The sequence below is a fragment of the Trachurus trachurus genome (assembly GCF_905171665.1).
Source record: "Trachurus trachurus genome assembly, chromosome: 2".
Lineage (NCBI taxonomy): Eukaryota > Metazoa > Chordata > Actinopteri > Carangiformes > Carangidae > Trachurus > Trachurus trachurus.
The window spans coordinates 4,830,703-4,852,388 of NC_139914.1; the positions used below are offsets into that span (position 1 = coordinate 4,830,703).

The 21,686-nt window shown below is 43.9% G+C and overlaps 1 protein-coding gene across 2 annotated transcripts in view; it reads right to left on the reverse strand.

Moving 5' to 3' along the window:
• mgat5 (alpha-1,6-mannosylglycoprotein 6-beta-N-acetylglucosaminyltransferase) overlaps positions 1-21,686 on the reverse strand; it is a 78,428-nt gene that overhangs the window by 43,300 nt on the left and 13,442 nt on the right. For both annotated transcript variants that reach the window (XM_083986318.1, XM_083986317.1), the window contains exons 4-5: positions 15,465-15,629; positions 2,377-2,453 (exon numbers count right to left, since the gene is read on the reverse strand). In XM_083986318.1, the coding sequence (XP_083842444.1) occupies positions 2,377-2,453; positions 15,465-15,629 (242 nt within the window). The remainder of the gene's footprint in view (positions 1-2,376; positions 2,454-15,464; positions 15,630-21,686) is intronic.

A 21,686-nucleotide genomic window follows, 5' to 3' on the forward strand; every position in this document is an offset into this window, starting at 1 on the left:
ACTTTTTTTTTTCTCCTTGTTGGATAGAGGAGAAGTCAAGTTGATGATGCAATGTACCATCCACCGAGCTGTGTGTGGGCAGGTTGTGGTGCTGCTGAGAGAATACACAATGCACATTTGCAAAAATCCCTGGCAGCAGCTCCTTTTCACCATCCACATGGGAAAAAGTCCAGGGTGACAAATTAGAGGTGCAAGATAGTGACTTAAAGAACAGAAAAAAAATAACTGGCTTCAATCAAACGGAAAATCTGAGGTTTGAAAATAAAGTAGAGACAGTTTTTTTTTTCCTTTCATCAAATCCATGTGAAAATCATTCTCCACTGCCAACAGGATGAAGAGAGCGAGGCTGTTGTGCTGCAGCTCTCGCGTCTACGTGCCGATATAAATCAGTGTAAAAAAAAGGCACTCTTTCTTGACTAGGATGGAAGAATATGTATCCTCAATAAATTTTTGGACCTTGAAGGAGGGAGTGTTACTCTGTCTCTTTTGATTTAATTTTCTGCGTTGTGAGTGACACGCAGAGTGAAAGGGCTTCCGAGCCGGGATGTGGACTGACAGCTATCCTGCTTTTGTTCACAGCGCTCCAGTGCAACGTGCGTGCTGACTGACTGACAGTAACCTACATGGGTAACACACAGGGAAACATAAAAAAGAGATGATGATTAATATAAAGCCGTGGCAGATGGGCCTGGATGACGCTCCCCTGGATAGTGGAGGCATGTAGAGATTGTGGTATTTATGTTTAAATGACAACATAAGAAGTCTATAACCTGAGAAAATGAATTTGTCAGATGCTTGCTGCTGGTGAAACTGCTGTGCAATACCACTTTAGTGAATCCGGATGCTTTTTGAATGGTGCAAGGAAAAACAGGCTCTCATACTCTCTGTGTGTGGTTGTGTGTCTATTGTGTGTGTGTGTGTGTGTGCACGGATCAGGCTTTGGCATCCTGGCACCCAGTTGGAAAAGCTGACAGTATTTGGTGGAGGACTGGGACTGGCCGAGCAGATGGTGTGTATGATAGGACTGTATCATCTCCAGGGAAACACACACACACACACACAGGCAAACTGAGAAATTGGACTGCAATTGTGTGTATATCTGTGTGTTTATGGTCTTTGTGAGCATGCACCTGCGTCAGTGTGCAATCCTCATTGTTCCTGAAAAGTAAAACTAAACCTGAACTGTTGTCATACGTTACATGTGTGAATAGGTAAATGTTTGCCAACAAATAAGCCACAACAAATTATCCCAATCAGACATTCTGCCACATATTCTGATGATTAATTATGTATTTTTCTATTAGATACTGAAAAATAAAAGCAAAAGCAAAACAGAATCCTAAACATTTTTGCTGTTGATACATTTAAAGAGGAACTATGCAGGATTTTTACCTTAATTAAACAGCGTTGGAGTAATTGTGATGGTTTAATAAGTTACTTGTTTCATTGTAAACAAATGCACGTGGCCGAGAGGAGGGTTAGCAAAACAGAGGAAAAGCGACTGGACGTGCATAGTTCCTCTATAAATAAAGCCTTATCACTTCTGCTGGACAGGTGCCACTTTGTCCATCTGAGCCAAAATCAATAATGTTGCAGCGGCAAAAGAGAAGTTGAGTTGAACCAACTGACTAAGCGCCGTCTGTGTTTCTTTAATATCTACCAGACCAAACCAAGCCAAGCCACATCAGAAAAAACCCCCGGGGTGCACTGATGTGAGCAAGAGCATGTTTTATTGCCTATGAATTCAACTTTTAATTTGTAGGAAGAGGAACGTTGAAGTTCATCTTTCAAAGGTTGCACAGTTTCGCCTTAATAATTGATGGGATTTTTTTCGCATCTTAAACTACCTCTCTCTCCTCTTCTCATAGTTTTCCTGTCTCGTTCCGTGCACTCGTCCATCGGCTAATGGCTCCACTGTGAACTGAAACGCTGCAGGAAGGAGTCATTTGGTTAAACTTATTCCTATCACCTGAATTTTTTCTTGCAGTTTCAGTTAAACAGGTGCATCCTGACTCCTGATAAAAACTCATGTATCTTTACAAACCATCAGCCCACACCACCGCCGCCGCTGCTGCCTTTTAAACTCTTGCAAGTCACATCCGCACGATATGTTTGCATAACTGCAGAGTGCTGCTCAAACACTGTGGTGATAATGAGCACAATGGTGTTGTTTTTTTGATTATTCGTCAATAAAATAATGTGGCCGCGTGGGTCTTGTGTCGTCTGTCTGGTTTTGTTTCCCAATTTCTGTGGGCGGAGCTATCTTCCATGCTTCTCTTTTCTTTATTTCAAACAACCTATTCACACAGTGATGCAAAACTGTGAATGACAAACACAGAAAGTGAGACGGAGAAGCTGCATGTGTGTATGAGTCACCTTGACCTTGCCCTCGCAGTGAGGGAAACCATCCAAAGGCGGCAGCTCGCACTTCTCCTGGGCTCCGTTTAGAAGGTCTGGAGAAGGAGACAGAGAGGGAGAGAAAATCAATAAGGTCAGGATAATCAGCGCCAGAAAGTCTTTCACCGTCTGCAGCTTCACCTGGAGGTTAGATCCTCACACTGGAGACGGCACAGAGCAGAAAGTTATTGTTTGACCACTCCGTACCTCTCTGTGTTGGCATTTATGAGTTAATGTCACTCTGAAAAAGCTTTTTAATAAGCTTATAAAAGCTCATAATAGTGTGGAAATGTTACTTTCTGACCCAAAATGAGTCAAAATGGTCGAGTTCCAACTGTTCCCAAGCAAAACAGCACACTCTGTACATCCTTGTCAACTGTATATACACAATCAGACAGACAGACAGTAGGCAGACAGTAGGCAAATAGATCACATGACATGTTTGTAAAGCAAAGATGGTACTTCCTTGATGGCTCACAGACGGGGAATTATCTCATGTGTTTTTCATACAAGCCTGAGATGATGTCAACACACTGCCTGACCTTTAGTCTGACATTAACAAACCAACCTTCAGCACTTGCTGCTTCGCCAATAAGCAAATGTTCACATGCTGAACGAAGACACTCAAAACCATAAACCCTGCTAACACATCTCCCGTGTTGCATGTATCATTGTGGCCACCTTACTAGGGGTGGGAATCTTTTACTATCTCACGATTAGATTCGATTCAGATTTTTGGGGCTACGATTCGATTCAAAATCGATTTTTGATTCAAAAACAATTTGATTCCTAATGATTTCTGCTTCAGTCTGTCGGTGTGCAAAGGATCCTCATGATCTACTCCAGTCTGCTTTGCAAGACAGAATGACTAAAGTGTCTTTTTCACATTTATTGAGTTTTAAACATGTATCCATGCTTAGATTGAATTGTTGAAACTGTTTCAATTTTGTTACTTAAGCAATATGTGATATTGCTTTTATGAAAGTGCCTCTTTATTTAAAAAAGTTAAACATGCTGCCTTTTAAATTCTAAGGAAATGGAGGCCGACAGCCAGCAGATGTGTTTGATTTTTTTAAACCGATTTTGGGACATTTTATATAAATTCTGAATCGTATTAAATGAGAATTGCGATTCTTATGTGAATCGATTTTTTGGCACACCCCTAGCATGCTGATGCTAGCACTGAACTCAAACCACAGCTTCACACAGCTCCAGTGTTGACTGATGCTATGTAAACTGTTCTCTAGTCAGTGGTACGATCTGAGCACTGTGGGTCATGCATCATCGTTGTAAGCTTTTGGATTGACAGCTGGAGACTGCCCATTACTCTGTGGTCAGGGAAGAGTGTCAGCCAAAAGCTTCACCTTTGGCTGGACTCCATTACAATGGACAGAGCCCAGAGTTATGTAAACACAGATCATGGAGTGTTTGAGACATTTTTTAGGAAGAATATACAGTAAAAAATAAATAAAATAAATCACGTATCTGCAGTGGAGAAGGGAGTTACTCTGATTTCATTTCTGCATTGCTTTCAATACGACAGGAAACCAATATCAGTGTGGGATTAACATTTGTAGCTTGCACGCAGGCTTTCCCCCTCCATATAATCACCTTCTCGATACCCCACTCAGAGATGTTAACGTCATCACCACTGACCTTTAAATCCAGAATATAAATAATGCATAACAGTGGGCTGTGCAGCGAATAGATAAAAGCTCCGAGGCAAACACCACGCTGATGTAATGAGCTTGTGGGTGGTGTTTTAGGAGCAGGGTGTGCATTTATGGAGGGGTGTGTGTATGTGTGTGTGTATGGAACTAATCAGTGGCTACTGCACTGTATCAGCCGGGTTGGGGTGTGTGGGTGGAGGGTGGAGCAAGAGACTCGTCCGGTTTATTTACACAGAATAGTTTTCTAGTGGTAAACTCTCTCTGTGTGAAAAACATATTTCTAGCTCGGAGGTGTGTATCAAGACGGACTGAGAGATAAAAGAGAAGTGATGACAGGCCACAGACTACTACAACTAAATATATCAGCTGTACTATAGCAAAATAAGTTACTATTGCGGGCTTCAGTCAACATATTAGGAAGGAGAGGACATTGCATTGTGTACATCAGGCTGTGAGCCACAGTGCGACACTGAAAAATGTTATCTCCTGTGGTTAATTGACGTTATTTTGTGAGAAAGCTATCTCTTAAAAATATCACTCTTGGAAAGGAAGCTGCAAACACAGCCGCTTTACCATATTCTGATATTGAAAAACAAAATGAAAACAATATCACATGCTGCCTTCCTGTCAATATGCAGTAAACAACTAGCTTTAGCTGCATGTGCATGTGATCTTCTATAGATGTGTTTGCTAAGTAGCAGTAATCCCTCACCTTTGTATGTGTATAACAATAAGTGCATGATGTAAAACCAGCTGTCTGTTAATATTTAAACACCCACTGTTGCTGTATTCAGTGCAATAAAGAAAAAAAAGACATGACATACTTCCACTGCTTTGATTCTGATCAAACAAACAGATGATCCAGTATCAAACACAGTCTCCATCAACCACAATGAATGGAAATGAATTGAAGTCATCCCTGGGTGGACCTGAACATTAGCTGAAGAGCTACAGTGGGAAATTAGTCTAAATGAAGTCTCTCCACAGCTGCAATAAGCCAAGTAAGACCGTCAAGCAGAACGATGGAGGTGCTACTTCTCTATTTGTATAAAACACAGCCCTCCTGGGACGTGATTATTAATGATGTGCTGTAAAAAGAGCAGAGAGGTGGGAGGCTGTTGAGCCGTTTCTGATGGAGTCAGCCGGTCACAAGATTCACACGATTCACCAAAACAAGCTTCTTGTTGTTTCCGTGCTGTACTGTAGCAGCCGAGCGAGTGGCAACTGGGAGGATTTAGTCTGAAGAGGCATTGAGCCCAGACCTACTGCACCTCTGAGATGTAAACAGGCCGCATGCTGCACCACGCTCTTGTACAAACAGAGTCATTTCAGGCATTTATTATCCCTGCATACGGGCTGAGGCAGAGGTTTTAAAACTACGAAGCGTGACTCCCCAGACGAGGAGGCGCTGGAGAGACGTTAGGTGCACAATGGCGTTGTAGAAAAAAAAAAAACGGAGAGGTGTTGTTGTTTTTGTCTTCTTTATTCGTGCCACTTATCAACACCGTGAGCGGCTGGAGCTGCAGCGGTGGCTGAGATGCACGATTCATGGAGGTAATTAAAACTCTTGACAACTCTTAGCTCTGATTGCTGCAATTTGTGCCAAAATTCCTCTCAGCTCTTATCACACAAGGAGGAGCACACTTTATTTTATCAGTGTGACATGAAATCAGACATCGTCATTATCTCTGGTCTGTGTTGTTTAAAAAATTAAATCAAATCTGCACAAAAATCATGAAGTGCTTGGCTCAAGGCTGTGGATCCATGTGTGCTCTGGGATTTGGGAGAGTTTGAAGCTTTTTTGCCAAAACGTATTTTCTTTTTCTTGAAGTTTGTGGTTTGTGTTTTTACTCCTCCTCAAGTTCTTTGTGTCCTTTGTTTCTTTCTGCAGATTTATTGAAAGTGTTGCCAAAAAAAACCTCACTTGTGATTTGTCCTTTGGTTGAGTGGTTGTCTTCTTGTACAGCGTTCAAGAGCCGGTTGCTGTCTCCTCGTCCTTCAGACACCCACTCGTGCAGTCAAGTCCACCAAACAACCGACCAACAAGCAAACAGCCCGATGGACAGCCCGTCATTGGGATCAATAAAGTTTTCTCTCTCTCTCTCATTCACTCCGTCAGTCACTCAGCCGGCAACAAAGCCACCAGGCAAAACTTCTCCCGGTGTTAATCAAGCAGAAGAAGCCGCTGCCAAGGAGAAACTAAATATAGCTGCCTTCATAATCAAACACAGGAGAGGTGGTGCTGCTTCAAGCAGAGCTGGGCCCTTACCGTTCACCTCCAACGCACCGATTGCTCGCTGCTATGTGTTTAGGATGACCCACACATGGTTAAAACAACACTCTCTGGCAGGTTGTCAAGGATTATTAGTGGAGCCTTGACTATAACAGAAAAAACTCCCATGCAAACACAGCAGCAGCATCAAAACCCAGTGTGACACTGAACGGGGTGATGTGAGGTGTGACTGATGCGCTGAAGCGATGTGAGGTGATACACCGAGCGCCGAGCCAGGAAACAACAGAAAACCAAGACAAAGAACGGCGAACGTTGCACAACAATAAGAGAGAATAACAAATTGTACTCTCTCACAAATAGTTCACAGAGCCAGACTTTGACATCCCAGCAGAAACACACAACAAAGAGGCTCATGTGCAACAGATTAATAAAAAAAATATAAAAAAAAAACACCTCAAGGTATGATAATATAAATCGAGCATGAACAGTACCACTAATGAGCTGAAAGACGACGCACTGAGGAACCGACAGAGAACTCGCACTGCAGAAAACAGATGAGATCATTCAAACTTGCGTAAGACGTCCAACGGCCTCTCGCAGCTCTGAGGTCAGCGGCAGCAAGGCCTGCGCCGGCCATCTGATGGGCCTTAAGTGGCATCATCTCTGAACAACAAGTGCTATTACACACAGGGTTACTTCCCCCCCCCTCTCTCTCTCTCTCTCCCTCTCTGTTTGTCCAAGTCCATGAGGTAATCTGACATTTGACAACTCCAGAATTGGATTGAGGGCAGCTGGTTTGTGTTATTCTCTCTCCTAGTGTACTTTTCGCTGTCTCTCACTCTTTTTCCTCCCATTCTCTCTCACTTTAATTCATTTCATTTTCAGGCACACCACCACGACACAGAGAGAGAGAGCCTTCCCATAAAATAACGGGGGGGAAAACGACTCAAGTGCGAGTTAGTGGCACAATATGGTCAGTGGAAACCAAAACAAGTGTGACACTGACTACATCTATTGGCAGACAAAAACGGAGATCTGTAAGTGTTTTGCGGCCATTAGGCTACCGGCTCTCAACGAACACAAAGAAGACACTGCAGCAGCCGTGGATGGATGTGATTTGAAATAAATGACGTGTAAATGAAGTGTCACCATGGAGATTCAGATGAAGGGAGAGAAAAAAAAACTTCTTTTTTTTTTTTTAAAAGGGGGTGAAAGTGCAGCTTTCCTCGTCTCCGTGTCCTCTGATCCTCCGGCTTAGAAATGCTAATTTTAGATGCACTTTGCGAAGAAGAAGAAGAAGCAGGAGGTATCAGTGTGTGGGTTTGGGGAAAGCTTTGTGTCCATCACGGCTGCTGCTCATCAATTAGACACAAGGTGAACCGCCACACACACACGCAGGATCAACAGCTGTGCAGGTGTTTGTCTCAAAGCAGGTTCAACTCAGTCCGGCTCTCTTTGGGACGTTTCAGGAGATGTTTCAAATCAACGCCAGCAGACAGAGCAACAAAAAACACAATAATCACAGCACAAAAAAACAAGATGAGAAACTGTGTGACTGTGATCAGATTACAATCCAAAATGTTCAAAGAGCTAATGATATAAATAGGTGTGGTAATTAGGAAAGTCCCAAATCGATTCCAGGCAAACGATGAAATGGATCAGTCTCAGCTGAAATAAAGCCCATCACATGCGAGCAAGCTGCTCTTCTCTCAAAGAGCCGAGCCTCTCAGTGGACAACTTTAGTCAACATTTTAAAGGAATATGAGCCATCTGCTGCTCTGCTCATCCATCCACTGGGGATCAAACCTCAGAAACCTCGATTTAACTTATAGATGGCCGCTGTCTTGCTGCAGCTCTCTGGAGACGAGGTCCGCTGTGTGTGTTTTGGTTTCGCTTCCTCTCTCAAATCGTGAGTCATTTCCTTGATACTTTTATCTGCTCATCTGAGAGGAGTATCGATAGGGGAGAGAACAGCTCATATAACAAGGAGGAAATTGTATGACACCACATCTGAGGCCGCACTGGTCAAACTGTGTGTGAGGATTTACTGTCCAGTCCACATCAGATGAAACTGCACTTTCAGCACCTGGAAGGTTTGCACTTTGCAGTGGCGGTGGCGACACATACACACACACACACATACAGCGAAAAGGGCTTCTCAGTGTGTCGGGCACGTGTTTGGAGCTGGTCAAAACACATGCCTCGTGTGCTGCCTCCGGTCCCCACAAGTGTTTCACATCAAAGGCCTGGAGGCTACAAAAAAAAAAACACACACACACACAAAAAAAAGCAAATCCAAATTTCCTCCATGTAATCCAGCTCTACAGATCACTTCAAGTCGCCTCTCTCTCTGCCTCTCCCCGCTGCAGAGAGCAGCACAGCGTCTGGCTGTAATCAATCCCTCTTTTGTGCTCGGGCAATCTGATCGGCCCACTGTTCTCTCCCAAAAATATCCGAGGGGGGAAGATTTGGATTTTTGCACCAAGAGCAGCGCAAGGACACAAGGCCAGCCAGCAAAACCTTGATTAGCTCCCATCATTGCAGAGCTATGACTAATGTTCCACTGCTGATTTGAACAAATGGTGGAAAGCTGTGGGTTGGAGCCGGGGGACCCAGCCGGACTTGGGAGAAGTCTTGAAAAAGACTCTTGTTGTTGTGTGATGCGGGGGAAAGTGAACTGAAAGTGTCTCTGGAGCTAAACACGGCCACACAGGTTTCATCCGAATGTTTCCCTCTCGTCGGAAACTCTTCACGCTTGGACGCGTTCTCGGTCACCTGCTACACATGTGCATTTCCTGTAAACAGCGCAGGGAGGCCACGCTCGGCCTGCTTCGGTTTAACTCGCAGGCGCTGCAGTGGAGCAGAAAATATTCTATGTTGTTGTTAGAGAAGCAGCTTCAGAGCCACACGGCTGCATAATGCACAACTAAATCGGTTTGTAGCTGCCTGTGAGCCGACGAACAACTGTGTGAGATTTATACACGTTGCATTTCTCTGCATCAAGAGCTCCTGCATCTGCTGCTTCCAGCCACTGATTTGGATCCTGACACTCTTGCCTGGAGAAAAAGAAATAAAATGATCTGCATGACTGTGGACTGTTATGGAGGAAATGTGCCCAAGGAAATGGCTGATATTTGGAAGAAGAAGGAGGCAGTGCAGATTGTATTCCTGCAGGGCCAGGGCTGTGGCTTTAACCAGCATGAGAACAATACAGGCACAGCAAAAAGAGGAGACAATGGAGGGAAAGAGGATGCAGAGAGAGAGAGAGAGAGAAAGTGCAGAGAAGCAGAGTCATACAGTATGCAGAGAGCAAGGAGACAATGAGAAGTGGTGAGAGAATGGTGTATATTTTATTTGCTTCGCTTTTAGCATCACTCCACATTCCAGCTCTGACGTCTCCGACCATAACACTCGTGTAAAAGCTTCACAGTCGTCAGTCCACGTCCGAAAATAGCACAGTGTTTCTGAAATTTCATAATGAAGGGGCCCCTGGCAGAGGATTGAATAAGGAGCGAAGGGAAAAGACAAAGAGACGGTGAATAAATGGGGTGCACGTGTCCCAGCCGATGGTGTGTTAAGCCCCATATGTTCCTTCCATCCCACCGCTGCCCCTCAATCAGCCTCAACCTCAAGAGGGACGAGCCAGAGAGGCGAGGAAAGAGAGGAAGACAGAGAGTGTGTGTGTGTGTGTGTGTGTGTGTGTTTGTGAAGATGTGGGGCCCTGGCGTGTTGGATGCATGCGGGGGGATATCACGCTTTGTGTTTGTAATTTCCCTCGAATGGCCTCGTCGCACTTTGTGATGTGATTGATTCAAATTGATTTGCAGTTAATTACTGTTCTGTTACAGTTTCGGTGAAGAAACGCTGCAGCAGCAACAGCAGCAGCAGAAGAGACGATGATCTATATTTCAGACCCCAAGTTCGGTCCGATGACTGACAAAACAGACACCTTGCAAAATGACTGCCTTTAAAATAACAGTGGGTAACGAGAGTCTGTATTTAACCGTCCCTCTCCGAGACGTCTTCATGCATTACAGCTGTTTACAGATGATTTCTCAAAGTCTGACAAGTTGACACTTCACATTGTGGGAGGCACAGCTGTAGTTAGAAGAACGACTTCCCTGCCAATACGCATTTTCATATTTTATTTTAAATATCCGGGGCAGTGATGGGTGACTTAATGGGCAGGCAGCTGCAAGCATTATCCACTCCACTTCACAAATACACACATTAAATTTGAAGAATTAAACTAAAAACACCAAAACTATTATCTGTTAAATACTCTCATATTAAACCGATAATTCTTCTCATTTTGGTTTAAAAGGTTTTGTCTGTAAAATTGTGAAAAGGACCTTGAACAATTTCAGTGTCAAAGGTGACATCTGGATATGTTTGGTCTTGTCCAAAACCCAAAAATATTCTGTTTATTATCAGATGGAAAAGAAAACTCACATTTAAGAAGCTTGAATGATTTAAATGACCATTTAAACTGTTTCTAACCAACCAACTACGTAATTATCACACCTCTAGTTTGCATACATACGTCAGCGCTTACGTTTAAAAATAAAACTTCAGCTTCATAGTAATACGAGCTGCCTGGAAAAAGGGGGGGGGGGTTTAAAATGTTTAAACACAGTCAGTACCTAAATATAAATTATTATCATGGGTTTTAAAATGAAGTTTGTGCAAATTTCATTTACAGTAAAACACAATTTCCTTCACAGGCAGTTTCACATTACCTCCAGTCATGACCAGAGTTATCTATAACTGGAAAAACGCTGCTTCCTACTCTCTGTTCTGTGGTAATGTGTCGCTTTCGTGGGTTTTTTTGGTGCCCTGCTACAATGGGTCAGAGGATGTTTCGGCTATTTAGCTACAGTAAATACGATTAAACATTCAACAGGTCTTCTGAGAGCGCTTCAATGGCTGCAACCAGAGGAGCAACGGCACCCTGAGGTTCCTAACAGTGGATTTCCAGTCCACACTGGCTGCACTGGAGCGGCCGGTTTAAAGGGATAGTTTGGTTTATTTTCCATCCACAGCAGGATATCACTCAGCTTCTGTGTCGGTGCATCAAATAACCTAAACTACCCCATTATGTAAGTCTATTTCTACCCTTTTCTCTTGTAATGTGGATCACATGCTTCAATCTGGCAGTGTGATGATCCCAACACCTCAGGAAGCAGCCGCAGGCTCTGTGCACGGAGGCAGAGAAGCAAAACTGTCTCTCTGTTTGTTTATAACACCGCTATGAGAAGATCTGATGCGCTCCATATGTAAGGGATCTCTAGGGACACGCAGCGGCACGGGAACAAATTCACGCTTGTGTTCTTCTTGCCTCGCCGCAACGGATTCTATACGCGTGGAAGTGAAAGTATGCAAGAGTAGAAAGGGGGGGCCTGTCTGTGCCTGTTGTCTGTCACCGCGCAGGGAGGGAAAGTCCTGGACGGGAATCGAAGCTCTCCCGCCCTGCAGACACAAGAGGACAAAGATGTGGAGGCGAGAAACGCTTCCTCTGCAGAGCTCCACATCAAAGGCATCGAAACCCAGGTCTGCTTGGCCTAATAACAGGCTCGCATTTCAGTGTGCGTCAAACAAGATGCTGGATTTTGGGGTTTTTTTTTTTTTTTTTGCTGTTGTTGTTGTTGTATCATTGTAGTTTTTAAGTCCGAGTCAGAATCATAAAAAAGGAGCTGTTTTGGCTGTTGAGGTTGGAGCGACAGGAAATGTGGGGTGAGACTGTGAGAGATAGAAAGCTGTTTGACACGCAGGATGTTATGCGGTGTCTAAACTGTTGGCCCACCTGACGTCCTCCATTTTTGAGACAAGTGGTTTTTCTGCAGTAGCCATTTCATACATCAGCCGTCAGTCGCTGTGGTTTTCACAGGAAACAATGAATGTGTGTTGTCCTGCGTGAGTTTTCTCTCATTAAAAAACAACCTCAGTGCTGCTGTTATTAACTCTATTGAAGATATTAACCAAACTTTCAGCGCTGCTGCTTCAAATTAAAAATGTTCAAATGAGCTGGCTGTGGCTTTTATTGTGAAGCAGCCACAGGAAACTCATTACATTTCTGTGGTCTGCCAGAAAAATAAAAACAGATTGTTATTCTTTCCACTAGTTTGTGGAAACAACAAGGTGAACAAGGTGAAACTAATACTACATTGTATAAAGTAAATCAGTTTGACGACAAAAGTTATAATTGTAATTCTGCTTTCAATTATACTGCTGTGTAATTTACATTAGACTGCAGGGGGAAGAGAAGGAGGAGGGTCGGGGATTCATGCTCGTGTTTGAACGTGTGCGCAGGCAAACAGCATCTCTCAGCAACATATTAGCATGGAGCGAGTTTGTGTGTCTGTTACTACTTTATTAGTATTGATCTGTACTCTGGGGGAAGTAAACAGCCCTTCCAGAGCGTAATGAAGACCACAGGCTCGGCTCTAAATCCAAGAGAGGCCCCTGAGCTTTTTCTCATTATCCAAACGGTGACTGTGTACGCAGATTAGATGTTTTAAAATTCTGCAGGGAATGAAATTCACCTCGTCTCTGTTGCCGTGCACAAATACGAGCGCAGGCTAAACGTCTAAAGATGAAAAGGCGCAGGGAGCAGTGGAGTCACGAGGTCAGCGGGGCGCCTGCAATCCCCCGGTGGAAACCCTACACTCGTTCTCTGTTGACACCGAGGCCTTGGATATCATCTTTCACCGTGAATAGCAAACAAGAGACGTGACTGGATCGATACCTGAAAGAGACAAAAGGTGAAGACGCACATGTCTCTGCTCACTGGGAAAAAAGAAAAAAAGCCAGAAGTGCCACAGAGGCAGGAAGCTACTAATCGGTCAGCGCCGCTGAGATTGAAGCTTTATACAGCGGCAAGTATCTGATAAAGGAAACAAGATGGGAGAAAGAGGAGGAGGTGAGAGCTGGTTAGATGGCTGAGTAACCCCCTGACCATTCATTAGATGTGTCTATCCATCTGGGTGGTGGTGGTGTGTGCGGGAGGAGATTACATTTGTGTGCACACAGATGAAACGCCGCTGCGGAGGTTGATTAGCCACATCAGTGAGAAATGGCAAAAACAAGGAGGTTGCTGCAGACTGATAGTCTCCTCTGCCTCCAGCTAAGGAGGAACAAGATTGACTTGTTTTGTTGACATTGCAAAAGCGACATCAGTGCAAAAAAAAAGAAAAGAAAGGGTGTCGTGTTGACACCGTTTGTCATTCCTTCAAAACATTAACAGAGCTCTCGCAGCGCGCACGACGGAGCGTGACTGTTAGAAACTGAAGCAATGAGAGCGGGCCACATTTTTGTGAGATGACCAGTCTCGAGTCAGAAGAAGTGGGATCCGCAGTCTGTGTGCAGCTGTTGGTTCACAACAGAAGAGAAGCTGATGTTATTGTAGCTGCTACATTGATCACACATCAACATAAAGCTTATGCATGTTAGTGCATTCTTCATTCAAAATACCCTTAACTTAAATAATTTGTGCATGATTATATAAATATAGGTTTGGGAGCAGAACAGCCTCTTCAACACAGGTTCAAAGTAGATTTGAAGGGCTCAGTTGAAAGACAAGATCGAGAGGTTTATTGCTGATATTTGCGAAACAGAAGTGTATGAAACATTTCTTTTGCTGGCGTCCTGAAATTTTGTGCCAATTCTGGATAAAAAACTCTTGATGATGCAGCCATCCTCGACTCCAAAGACAGACAGACTGAAATCCGGGAATAAACTCTGAATACTAACAAGACCCAGACTTGGTCTCTGCCATGCGAGAGTCCTTGGCTTAGAAAATTTATACAATCGAGGTGGAAACAACTGCAGTCCCAGGGCTGCTGCTCAGCTCCATCTTGATAGCAGCCCCTCTGAAAGGCAGGCGTGTTCCCCTCACTGTCCAGATTCTTATCTCTGTAATTGCCTTCCAGTCAAGGAGGAGCACTAGCAGAGCTGGCGACGGCGCTGCCTGCCACCCACTCCACGACAGGAGACATGCTCCGATGGAGACTCTGGAGTGCCGGGGCCTTTAGTTCATTGCCAAGAGAGAGATGTGGGTGCCGCTTTGTCAGCTTGACCTGCATTCAGCATCCAAATGTGGCCTCTCAAGGTGCAGCAGGATGTTTAAAGCGAACAGGGAGCTGCAGGTTTATTGACACGTCGTGGGTCTGGGTACCAAGAGAGGACATTTACTGTGTGAGAGCCAGCTCTTGTACCTGCAGAAACGAGGCTGCTTGTCTGTTTTATTTCATTTTTCTTATGTTGTCAGCATTTAAAATACTAGATATTGTCGATTAAGGCTTCACCAGAATGAAACAATAACAGCTCAACTAACTATAAATCTCTATAAGCAGTCCAAAACCCAAAGATATTGATATTGATTGGAAAACAAGAAAATATTCGTAGCTATCTTATTGGCATTCAAGACAAGGCTTTAAAAGAGAAAACGCTACAAAGGCAGTGACAGCATTTGCTTCAAGATGGCACTACAGCAGCTGACATTGGGATTAGATCCATTCAAATGTGACTTTGCACGACTCGATCAGCTTAATCCATTTCTGCATATATTGCTTCCGAGCACAGGCTCCACATACCGACTGTTTAATGCTGCGCAAACAGACCGAGAGCACGTCCCACCAGGGTCCCGGAAAAACCAACACCTCGCTCCCTCAACTGGGCTGAATTCATCATCTGAAAGCTGGCAGGAAAATCAATGAAAACTAATAAAAGGGTCATGCAGCGTGAACAGAGGCCTTATTTGAATGATGTCCAAGGATGCGGTCTGGTCCCATAAAGTGCCTGGTGTGCACTGTGCAATGCTGGGAGAGTTTAATTTGTTGTATGCCTTGGGAATGTTTTCTCACTGTGGGAATTTTGAAATAAAAAAAAAAGCCTCAATCTGCGTATCCACATTTCTTTAACTGGTCTCAACTAGTAGGCTTATATGTAAACAGCAGACTTTCATACTCTGAGCGGTGTAACAGTGGAAAAGGAAAATGTAGAAAATCTGCCCATACATGAGTCACAGTTCCTAAGAAAGACTCTCTCTTGTCCACTTAATGTCTTTGAAGACAGACAGCAATTTTTTTTCTTCCTCCGGCTACTCAAGATTCCTGTCTCCGTGCATTCATCAAACCCACCACAGAAAACAAAACGTTGACACCTACCTGCCACGTTCACCTTCTCTGCGTTGGTGGCGCTGGGCGTGGCCGTGCTGGTGCCGTTGGTGAGGTTGCCCCCCGTGCCGTTGTAGATGTTCTCCACCTTGGACTCCAGCTTGCCCAGCCTCAGCATGATGTTGTCCAGCAGCACCGCCAGAGTCTTCTTCAAGTCTGTCAACCAGAATGTGGACAGATCAATAGAGAACCAGATAATGCTCTCAAACATTCAGTGTTAATATTTCAACTTATAACAACTGCATTTAGAGCATTGAAATATTTGGGTGACCCTTTAATTTACAGGCCGCTAATGACGTCATAATGTCAAGAAATAGCCAAGAAATAACAAATAATTGCGTCATAATGTCAAGACATAGCCAAGAAATAATGATTGATTGCATAGAAATAGCCCAGAAATATCGGTCAATTGCCTTTCCCAAAAAATTCAAAGCATGAAAAGCATGTGTAATCTTTTACCTTTATGAAAAACATCATATTACTATGAAATTGACCGTTATTTCTACGCTATTTCTTGACATTATGATGCAATTACTTGTTATTTCTTGGCTATTCCTTGACATTATCACGTAGGCCTACTTATCACATATTTAGCAACCTGTAAATTAAAGGGTTACCCAAAGTTTTATTTTGAAAAAAAAAAGAAAAGGAAAGAAATTATACGTTTTGAATTCTCCGAGAGGTGCAACTTTAAAACACTCGATTTCAAGTGTTCACTGTTCAGAAAATCCAGTTGACCAATACTTAAAGAGCAAAACTCATTCAAGTTCACACAAATTCACAAAGGCGAATGTAAGTCAGGTTGTATCCTAGCTACCAAAGTTACTTGTGAGGCGGCAGCAGAGACACATACAGTACGTTTTGCCCTGATTGCTTCCATTCAGATTTGATTGCTTATCGTTGGCAGGAGAAGACGTTCAGTCCTGTGTGTCATTATCGCTTCTCCTTCCAGTGAATACATGCATGGAAATTAAGCTGCTGCTGCTGCTCCTAGTCTGGGGAACCTTGCTCAACTATGTTTAAAATGTACGACCAGGGAGGCTCTATCTCCCTCGAGGGCGAGTCACCGGACTTCGGGCGGATCGCTTGAAGCTTATTTAAATGTAAAACCGGAGCCACTGCGTCTTTGGAAATGACCTTGCTGTTTAATTTGTGCCTTTGCATTTCCATGGGCATTGCATGAGCACTCATCTGCATAGGACACAGCTAGTGGTAGAATAGAGGGATGGGTTAATGCCTGGCATTTCTTGGCCTTGTTTATTGCCGTGTTTGTCTGATACAGTATCCGGCAGCTACTGCAATGACATTTATAGGGAAATGTGAAGTTGTTCCAAGCTGCTGCGCCTTGTATTTACAACACGACAACGTGTTTTTTTACGTTTTCAGCCAGCACATGCTTTTTGTCTACAACACGGGACTCTTCAAATCCATACAATATTATTTATGGATGTGAAATGTGCAGAGCCCGATTCCACCAGAGCATCACGCTCGCTTTTGCTCAGATGGCGATAATTGCAGCTTGTCTATCACATACAAGCGCCACATTTACCCTCGGCGCGATGCATTTGACACGCCAGTTTTCATCACGTCAGAGAGATTGGCAAGGCTGCAACGAGCAGGCCCTGCCAGAGCAGCACCAGCCTGATCTGTGCGGGGGGAGAGAGAAATGCCAGGGCATTTGTCTGATGTGGACGAGCCCCGTGTGCGCTGGGAGGAGCCCCGATGCACAGAAAGCAGCGGAGTCGAGGCCAGGAGGAAGCCAAACAGAAAGCTCTGGAGCCGCGGCCCTGCCAAGCTATCGAGATGAACATAATTGGGAGAGAAGGGGTGAGTCCAGGCCTAATGCTCCCCTCTGTTCACCTCAGGAACACAAGCCAGGGCCCTGTGACTCCACTTCAGAGATTCAGGAGGCCTGTTGGGTATCGGAGCTCCCATTTCTTACATGTGCATTAGAAAAAATACCGATCAATCTGCAAAACGGCATATTTTCGGGCTAAATCCACCAATTTTGTTTGAAAAAGATGATCTGCTTTGCTTTATGATGATGAGATTTAGCATAATCTTTAAGAACAGCGTCTTTCCTACAGACAATAAGAGAACAGACTCTCATCGATCTGAAATCTTGACTCATGTTCAAAGCATTTTCTCATTTCAAATGGATGTAATTGTGTTTCAACGTAGAGCTGTGAGCAGAGCATTGTTTTCCTCAACCCCTCCCTTGCCCGTGCTCAGCTTGCTCTCTGTTTTTCTCCTCCTCCTCTCTCTCCAGATCTCCCACTCGCGCACATGAAAGCACTCTGACAACGGACCCATCTGTCAGAGTGGCTACAAACAACAACACATACCTGTTTATTTGCATATAAAGCCAGGGAGTGGGATCTGATTGCAAGTGGTCAATTGAGATGCATGTGGCCTTTTAAAGCCAGGTGTGAACAGAGAGCCTCAGGATATTCCCAGCATGCACTTTCACTTCAACCAGGCAGCAGCAAGAAAGGCAAGAGAAGTCATTTTTTGTTTAGATATTGGGTCAATTTATCAAAGTTATGTTTGAATATGAGTCATTTTACCCGTGGCTCTGATTTGCCAATGTTTCTAATCTGCTTTTTAAAGCTATTTTTTTGCTGCCCATCTGGTTTGTCTTTCAGCAATGACTGAAAATCAACATGAGGGTGAAGATATTAGTTGTATTTACTGACTCTATCTTACAGTCAAGGCTTTTTGCCCTTGAGGAAAGACTGTTCGTGGTAAGCTGAGGTTATTTTGTCCTGCAACAGTTTGGAAATTGCCAAGACAAAGCTCCTTTTAAAAGATAAGCTTCCGCCTCTAAGTTAAAATTTATCATTTATTGCTGACATAAAGTTAGGCAACGTGTTTTTATTGGACAGTTCACTCTAAAGTTGTGCTGCCTCTATTTGGTTTGAGGCAAGGTGATGTCTATGTACATAAAGAGACTCAAAGATCCACAGAGGCAGTTTGAGGACAATTAAATCTCATCTTATTGTAAATCCGATCCGATACGAGCGAAGATATCTATGTTTTGCCCTTTAAAAAAAAAAAGGCCAGTTGGTTCAGAGTGTGATATCAGCAGGAACACAGTTGGCGAAAGTGCAAATTAAGAAATCGAGAAGGAAGTTTGCATCAACACATTCAACATTCAAGTGTGAGTCTGAAAGCAAAGTTTAATAGTGTGAGACCTTTATTAGCCAGTGTGTTAAAAAAAAAAAAAGCATCCATGCTGCTGTGAATAATACTCGTCCTCCTGTACACCAACACTGCTGCCGGGTAACCAGATGAGTCACAGTACACCCAGGGACACCTTTCTGCCTGTCCCAATATTTCTTAACAAGGTGATGCAGATGCAAAACAAATCCTGCAGCGGTAAACACTTTGAACTTCACTTTGCTTTTAAGAACAGTGTCATATAAAAAGGTAATTATCCGGGTGCACGGCGACCTGTGATTTTTCATTAAGCCGATGTGCGTTTTAAAAAGAAGTGATAACGCCGGAACAAAAGCCTGAGGCGTGTATCACTGATCCCCATTGTTTACTACCATCCATAAAGCCAGTCTAAACCTAGCCTGGCAGCGCTCTCCATGTCTGTCCACTGTAATATCACAGAGAGAAGACAGAAGCAGAAGGAGCACACAATGACCTTCCAACGCCGGCGAGGACGGAGAGGATTAGAGCAGCAATAGAAGCCGGGACCACACCCAGTCCTGTCTGCAGGCAGGGGGATCCTCCGTCCTGACTGTGGTGTGGATGATACCGACCCTGCAGAGTCGCTCGCAGCAGAGCGTACGAGTGTGATACGTGGAGGAGGAAATCCACAATGGCTGCTGCTGAGCTGTAAGAGGATACAGTCTCAGGTGGATTGTTACACCTGGCTGCACGGATCAGTCCGCCCGGACGTGTAGGACAGAAAGGATCACGTCTCGCTCCGCTGTGTAGAGGGGAAACGGATGACGACAGCTCCTCAGAGCAGGTTTCAGGTGGACAGATGTTTCTGGTGTCCTATGGGACAACTGGAATCTACTAACTGGATCCTGCAGAGCGCTATATTCATATCTAACCCAACTGGCCCAACCAGTATATGAATCAAATTACTGAATGACAAGAAAAAAACACAGTGTCAGCATTTACTAATTTCTGAACAAGACAAAAAGAATGAGTGAAGTTGCAGGACAAGTTGAGGCACTTGTACGACATCATGTACTACACAATGTTTTTCAGCTTCAAAACATCTTAATGCGGAGAGGTGCTGTCAAGAGCCTCTGTGAGCCAGACTCATTCAGCTGCCGAGCAGTGGCACAGAGATATTCCTCTAAAGCCTTTGAGTGAGCCTCACCCTCCTAACCAATCAGAGAAGGCTCAAGTCTGGGGTAGGGCTCACAGCTGTCGATCAATATGTCAATGCATCTCTGGTCTACACTCAGGCTTTGAGCTAGCATTAGCTGCAGGACGATATTGTTAAAGCGGCGTCGTCAAGCTCCCCATTCCTGTTTCAGCTCAGACAGCAAACACGACGACGATGTAGGTGGAGGTTGAGTGTAACAGAGCTGAGAGTCTGATTTAAAATATTCATCAATAGGATGAACGTTTAGTTCAGAGGACAAGTGTAGAGATGTGGGAAATCAAATACTTCTGAGAAGTTTCATATTTAAAGAAGAGATCAGGCTCAAGCTAAAGAGGAATACCATCTGTAAACACATCTACGGACTAGTTTCACACATTTGACGGGCTCCAGATGTTCAAGTCACTGCACTACATAATGTAAAACATAAAGACCTGCATTTAGTCAAATGTGCACCACTGAAATCCTCAAAACAACCAAAAGGTTTCCAATCCCGGCTGTGCATAAACAGGCAGAGCAGCAGCTGCTCTGCTGGTTTCATCCTATTCAACAGGTGTCTTTCTCACAGTCAGTCCGCGCATAAGCTTGGTGCACCAAACATTAAATTCTCCTGCATTAAGATTTTATAGGTCATTTATGAGCAGCAGTGGAGGAGCCCCCTCCTTCTCCTTCCTCATTACAAATCACATCAAGGAAAATCATCCACCGATGAGTCAACACAGGAAGCAAACGGTATCTTGCTGCCTCCCTATCTAATCAAGGACATGAAATGGATTCTGATGTGATATTGGACGGCGGTCGGCAGACGGCTGCAGCTCCAGCAGCACCGTGAAAATCAATCCATCATATGAGGGAAACAAACCAAGGTGGACAGGACATTGTTTCCCCATGAATCTCTGGCTGATGCTACATGAAAGTCTCTTGGCTTGGATCACATTTACCCAAACAAATCCTTACACTAACATTATTATTCCTTTAACCATTGCTGTTATTGATTACATGATTTAATCGGCTATTTGTCCAGTTTCACTATTGCTGAACAGCCAACATTAGCATTAGCAGCTGTGTTAGCAATAAAAGAGGCTGTAATATGTTGCTTGTTCGGGGCAGGCAATGACTTGACTGAGTTTTTTTCTTTTCTAAGATTCTAGATGAATAACGGTAACGAACCGACTCCTAAAACTATAGGGATTATGGCAATGGGCAATTTGCAAAAATGTTGAACTATCCCTTTAAGAGAAAGTATGAAGTTTTTACACTGAACACTGAGGAGTAAACAGCTGTTGATGCTAACGCTGGCTATGTAGCAATTGCAAAACCCCCAAAGATGTTGAGGTTTGCTTTTCCATAAACAGCTCTGACAATTACTGTGACAGTAAATGGAAAAAGTGCAACCTACTGTTTGTTTGGATATGGAGCTGCTTTACATAGTGGGGTTGATATTTCCCACATGTTTGCATGCATGTACATAAAACCTGAGCAGTTCAACGCTCCGACCTGCAAACTTCATCTCTGTGAAACTCTGTGAAAACTTCTGCACTGCTTTTGTCGCAGACTCCTGCTGCTTCTTTACATCATCTGGGAGCTGATTTAATCTCCAGGAGCTTTACTGTATCCTGTTGTTTCTCTGGGCATTAGAGAACAATCAATTCCAATCTCAGGTTTCTAATGAAGCCTCCTTTTGAGCCATACAGGTCCATTAATGGCATGAATTAAACTTATTGAAGGCTCTTCTGGACCTGTGCTATTACACTTTTATGCTCCAATGCAGCTGGATCGGCTTCTTGGGTATAGAGGTACACAGGTGGAACCACTACATCCAATTTAAAAAACATAAAATGGCCCTGCATCATAATTATGTG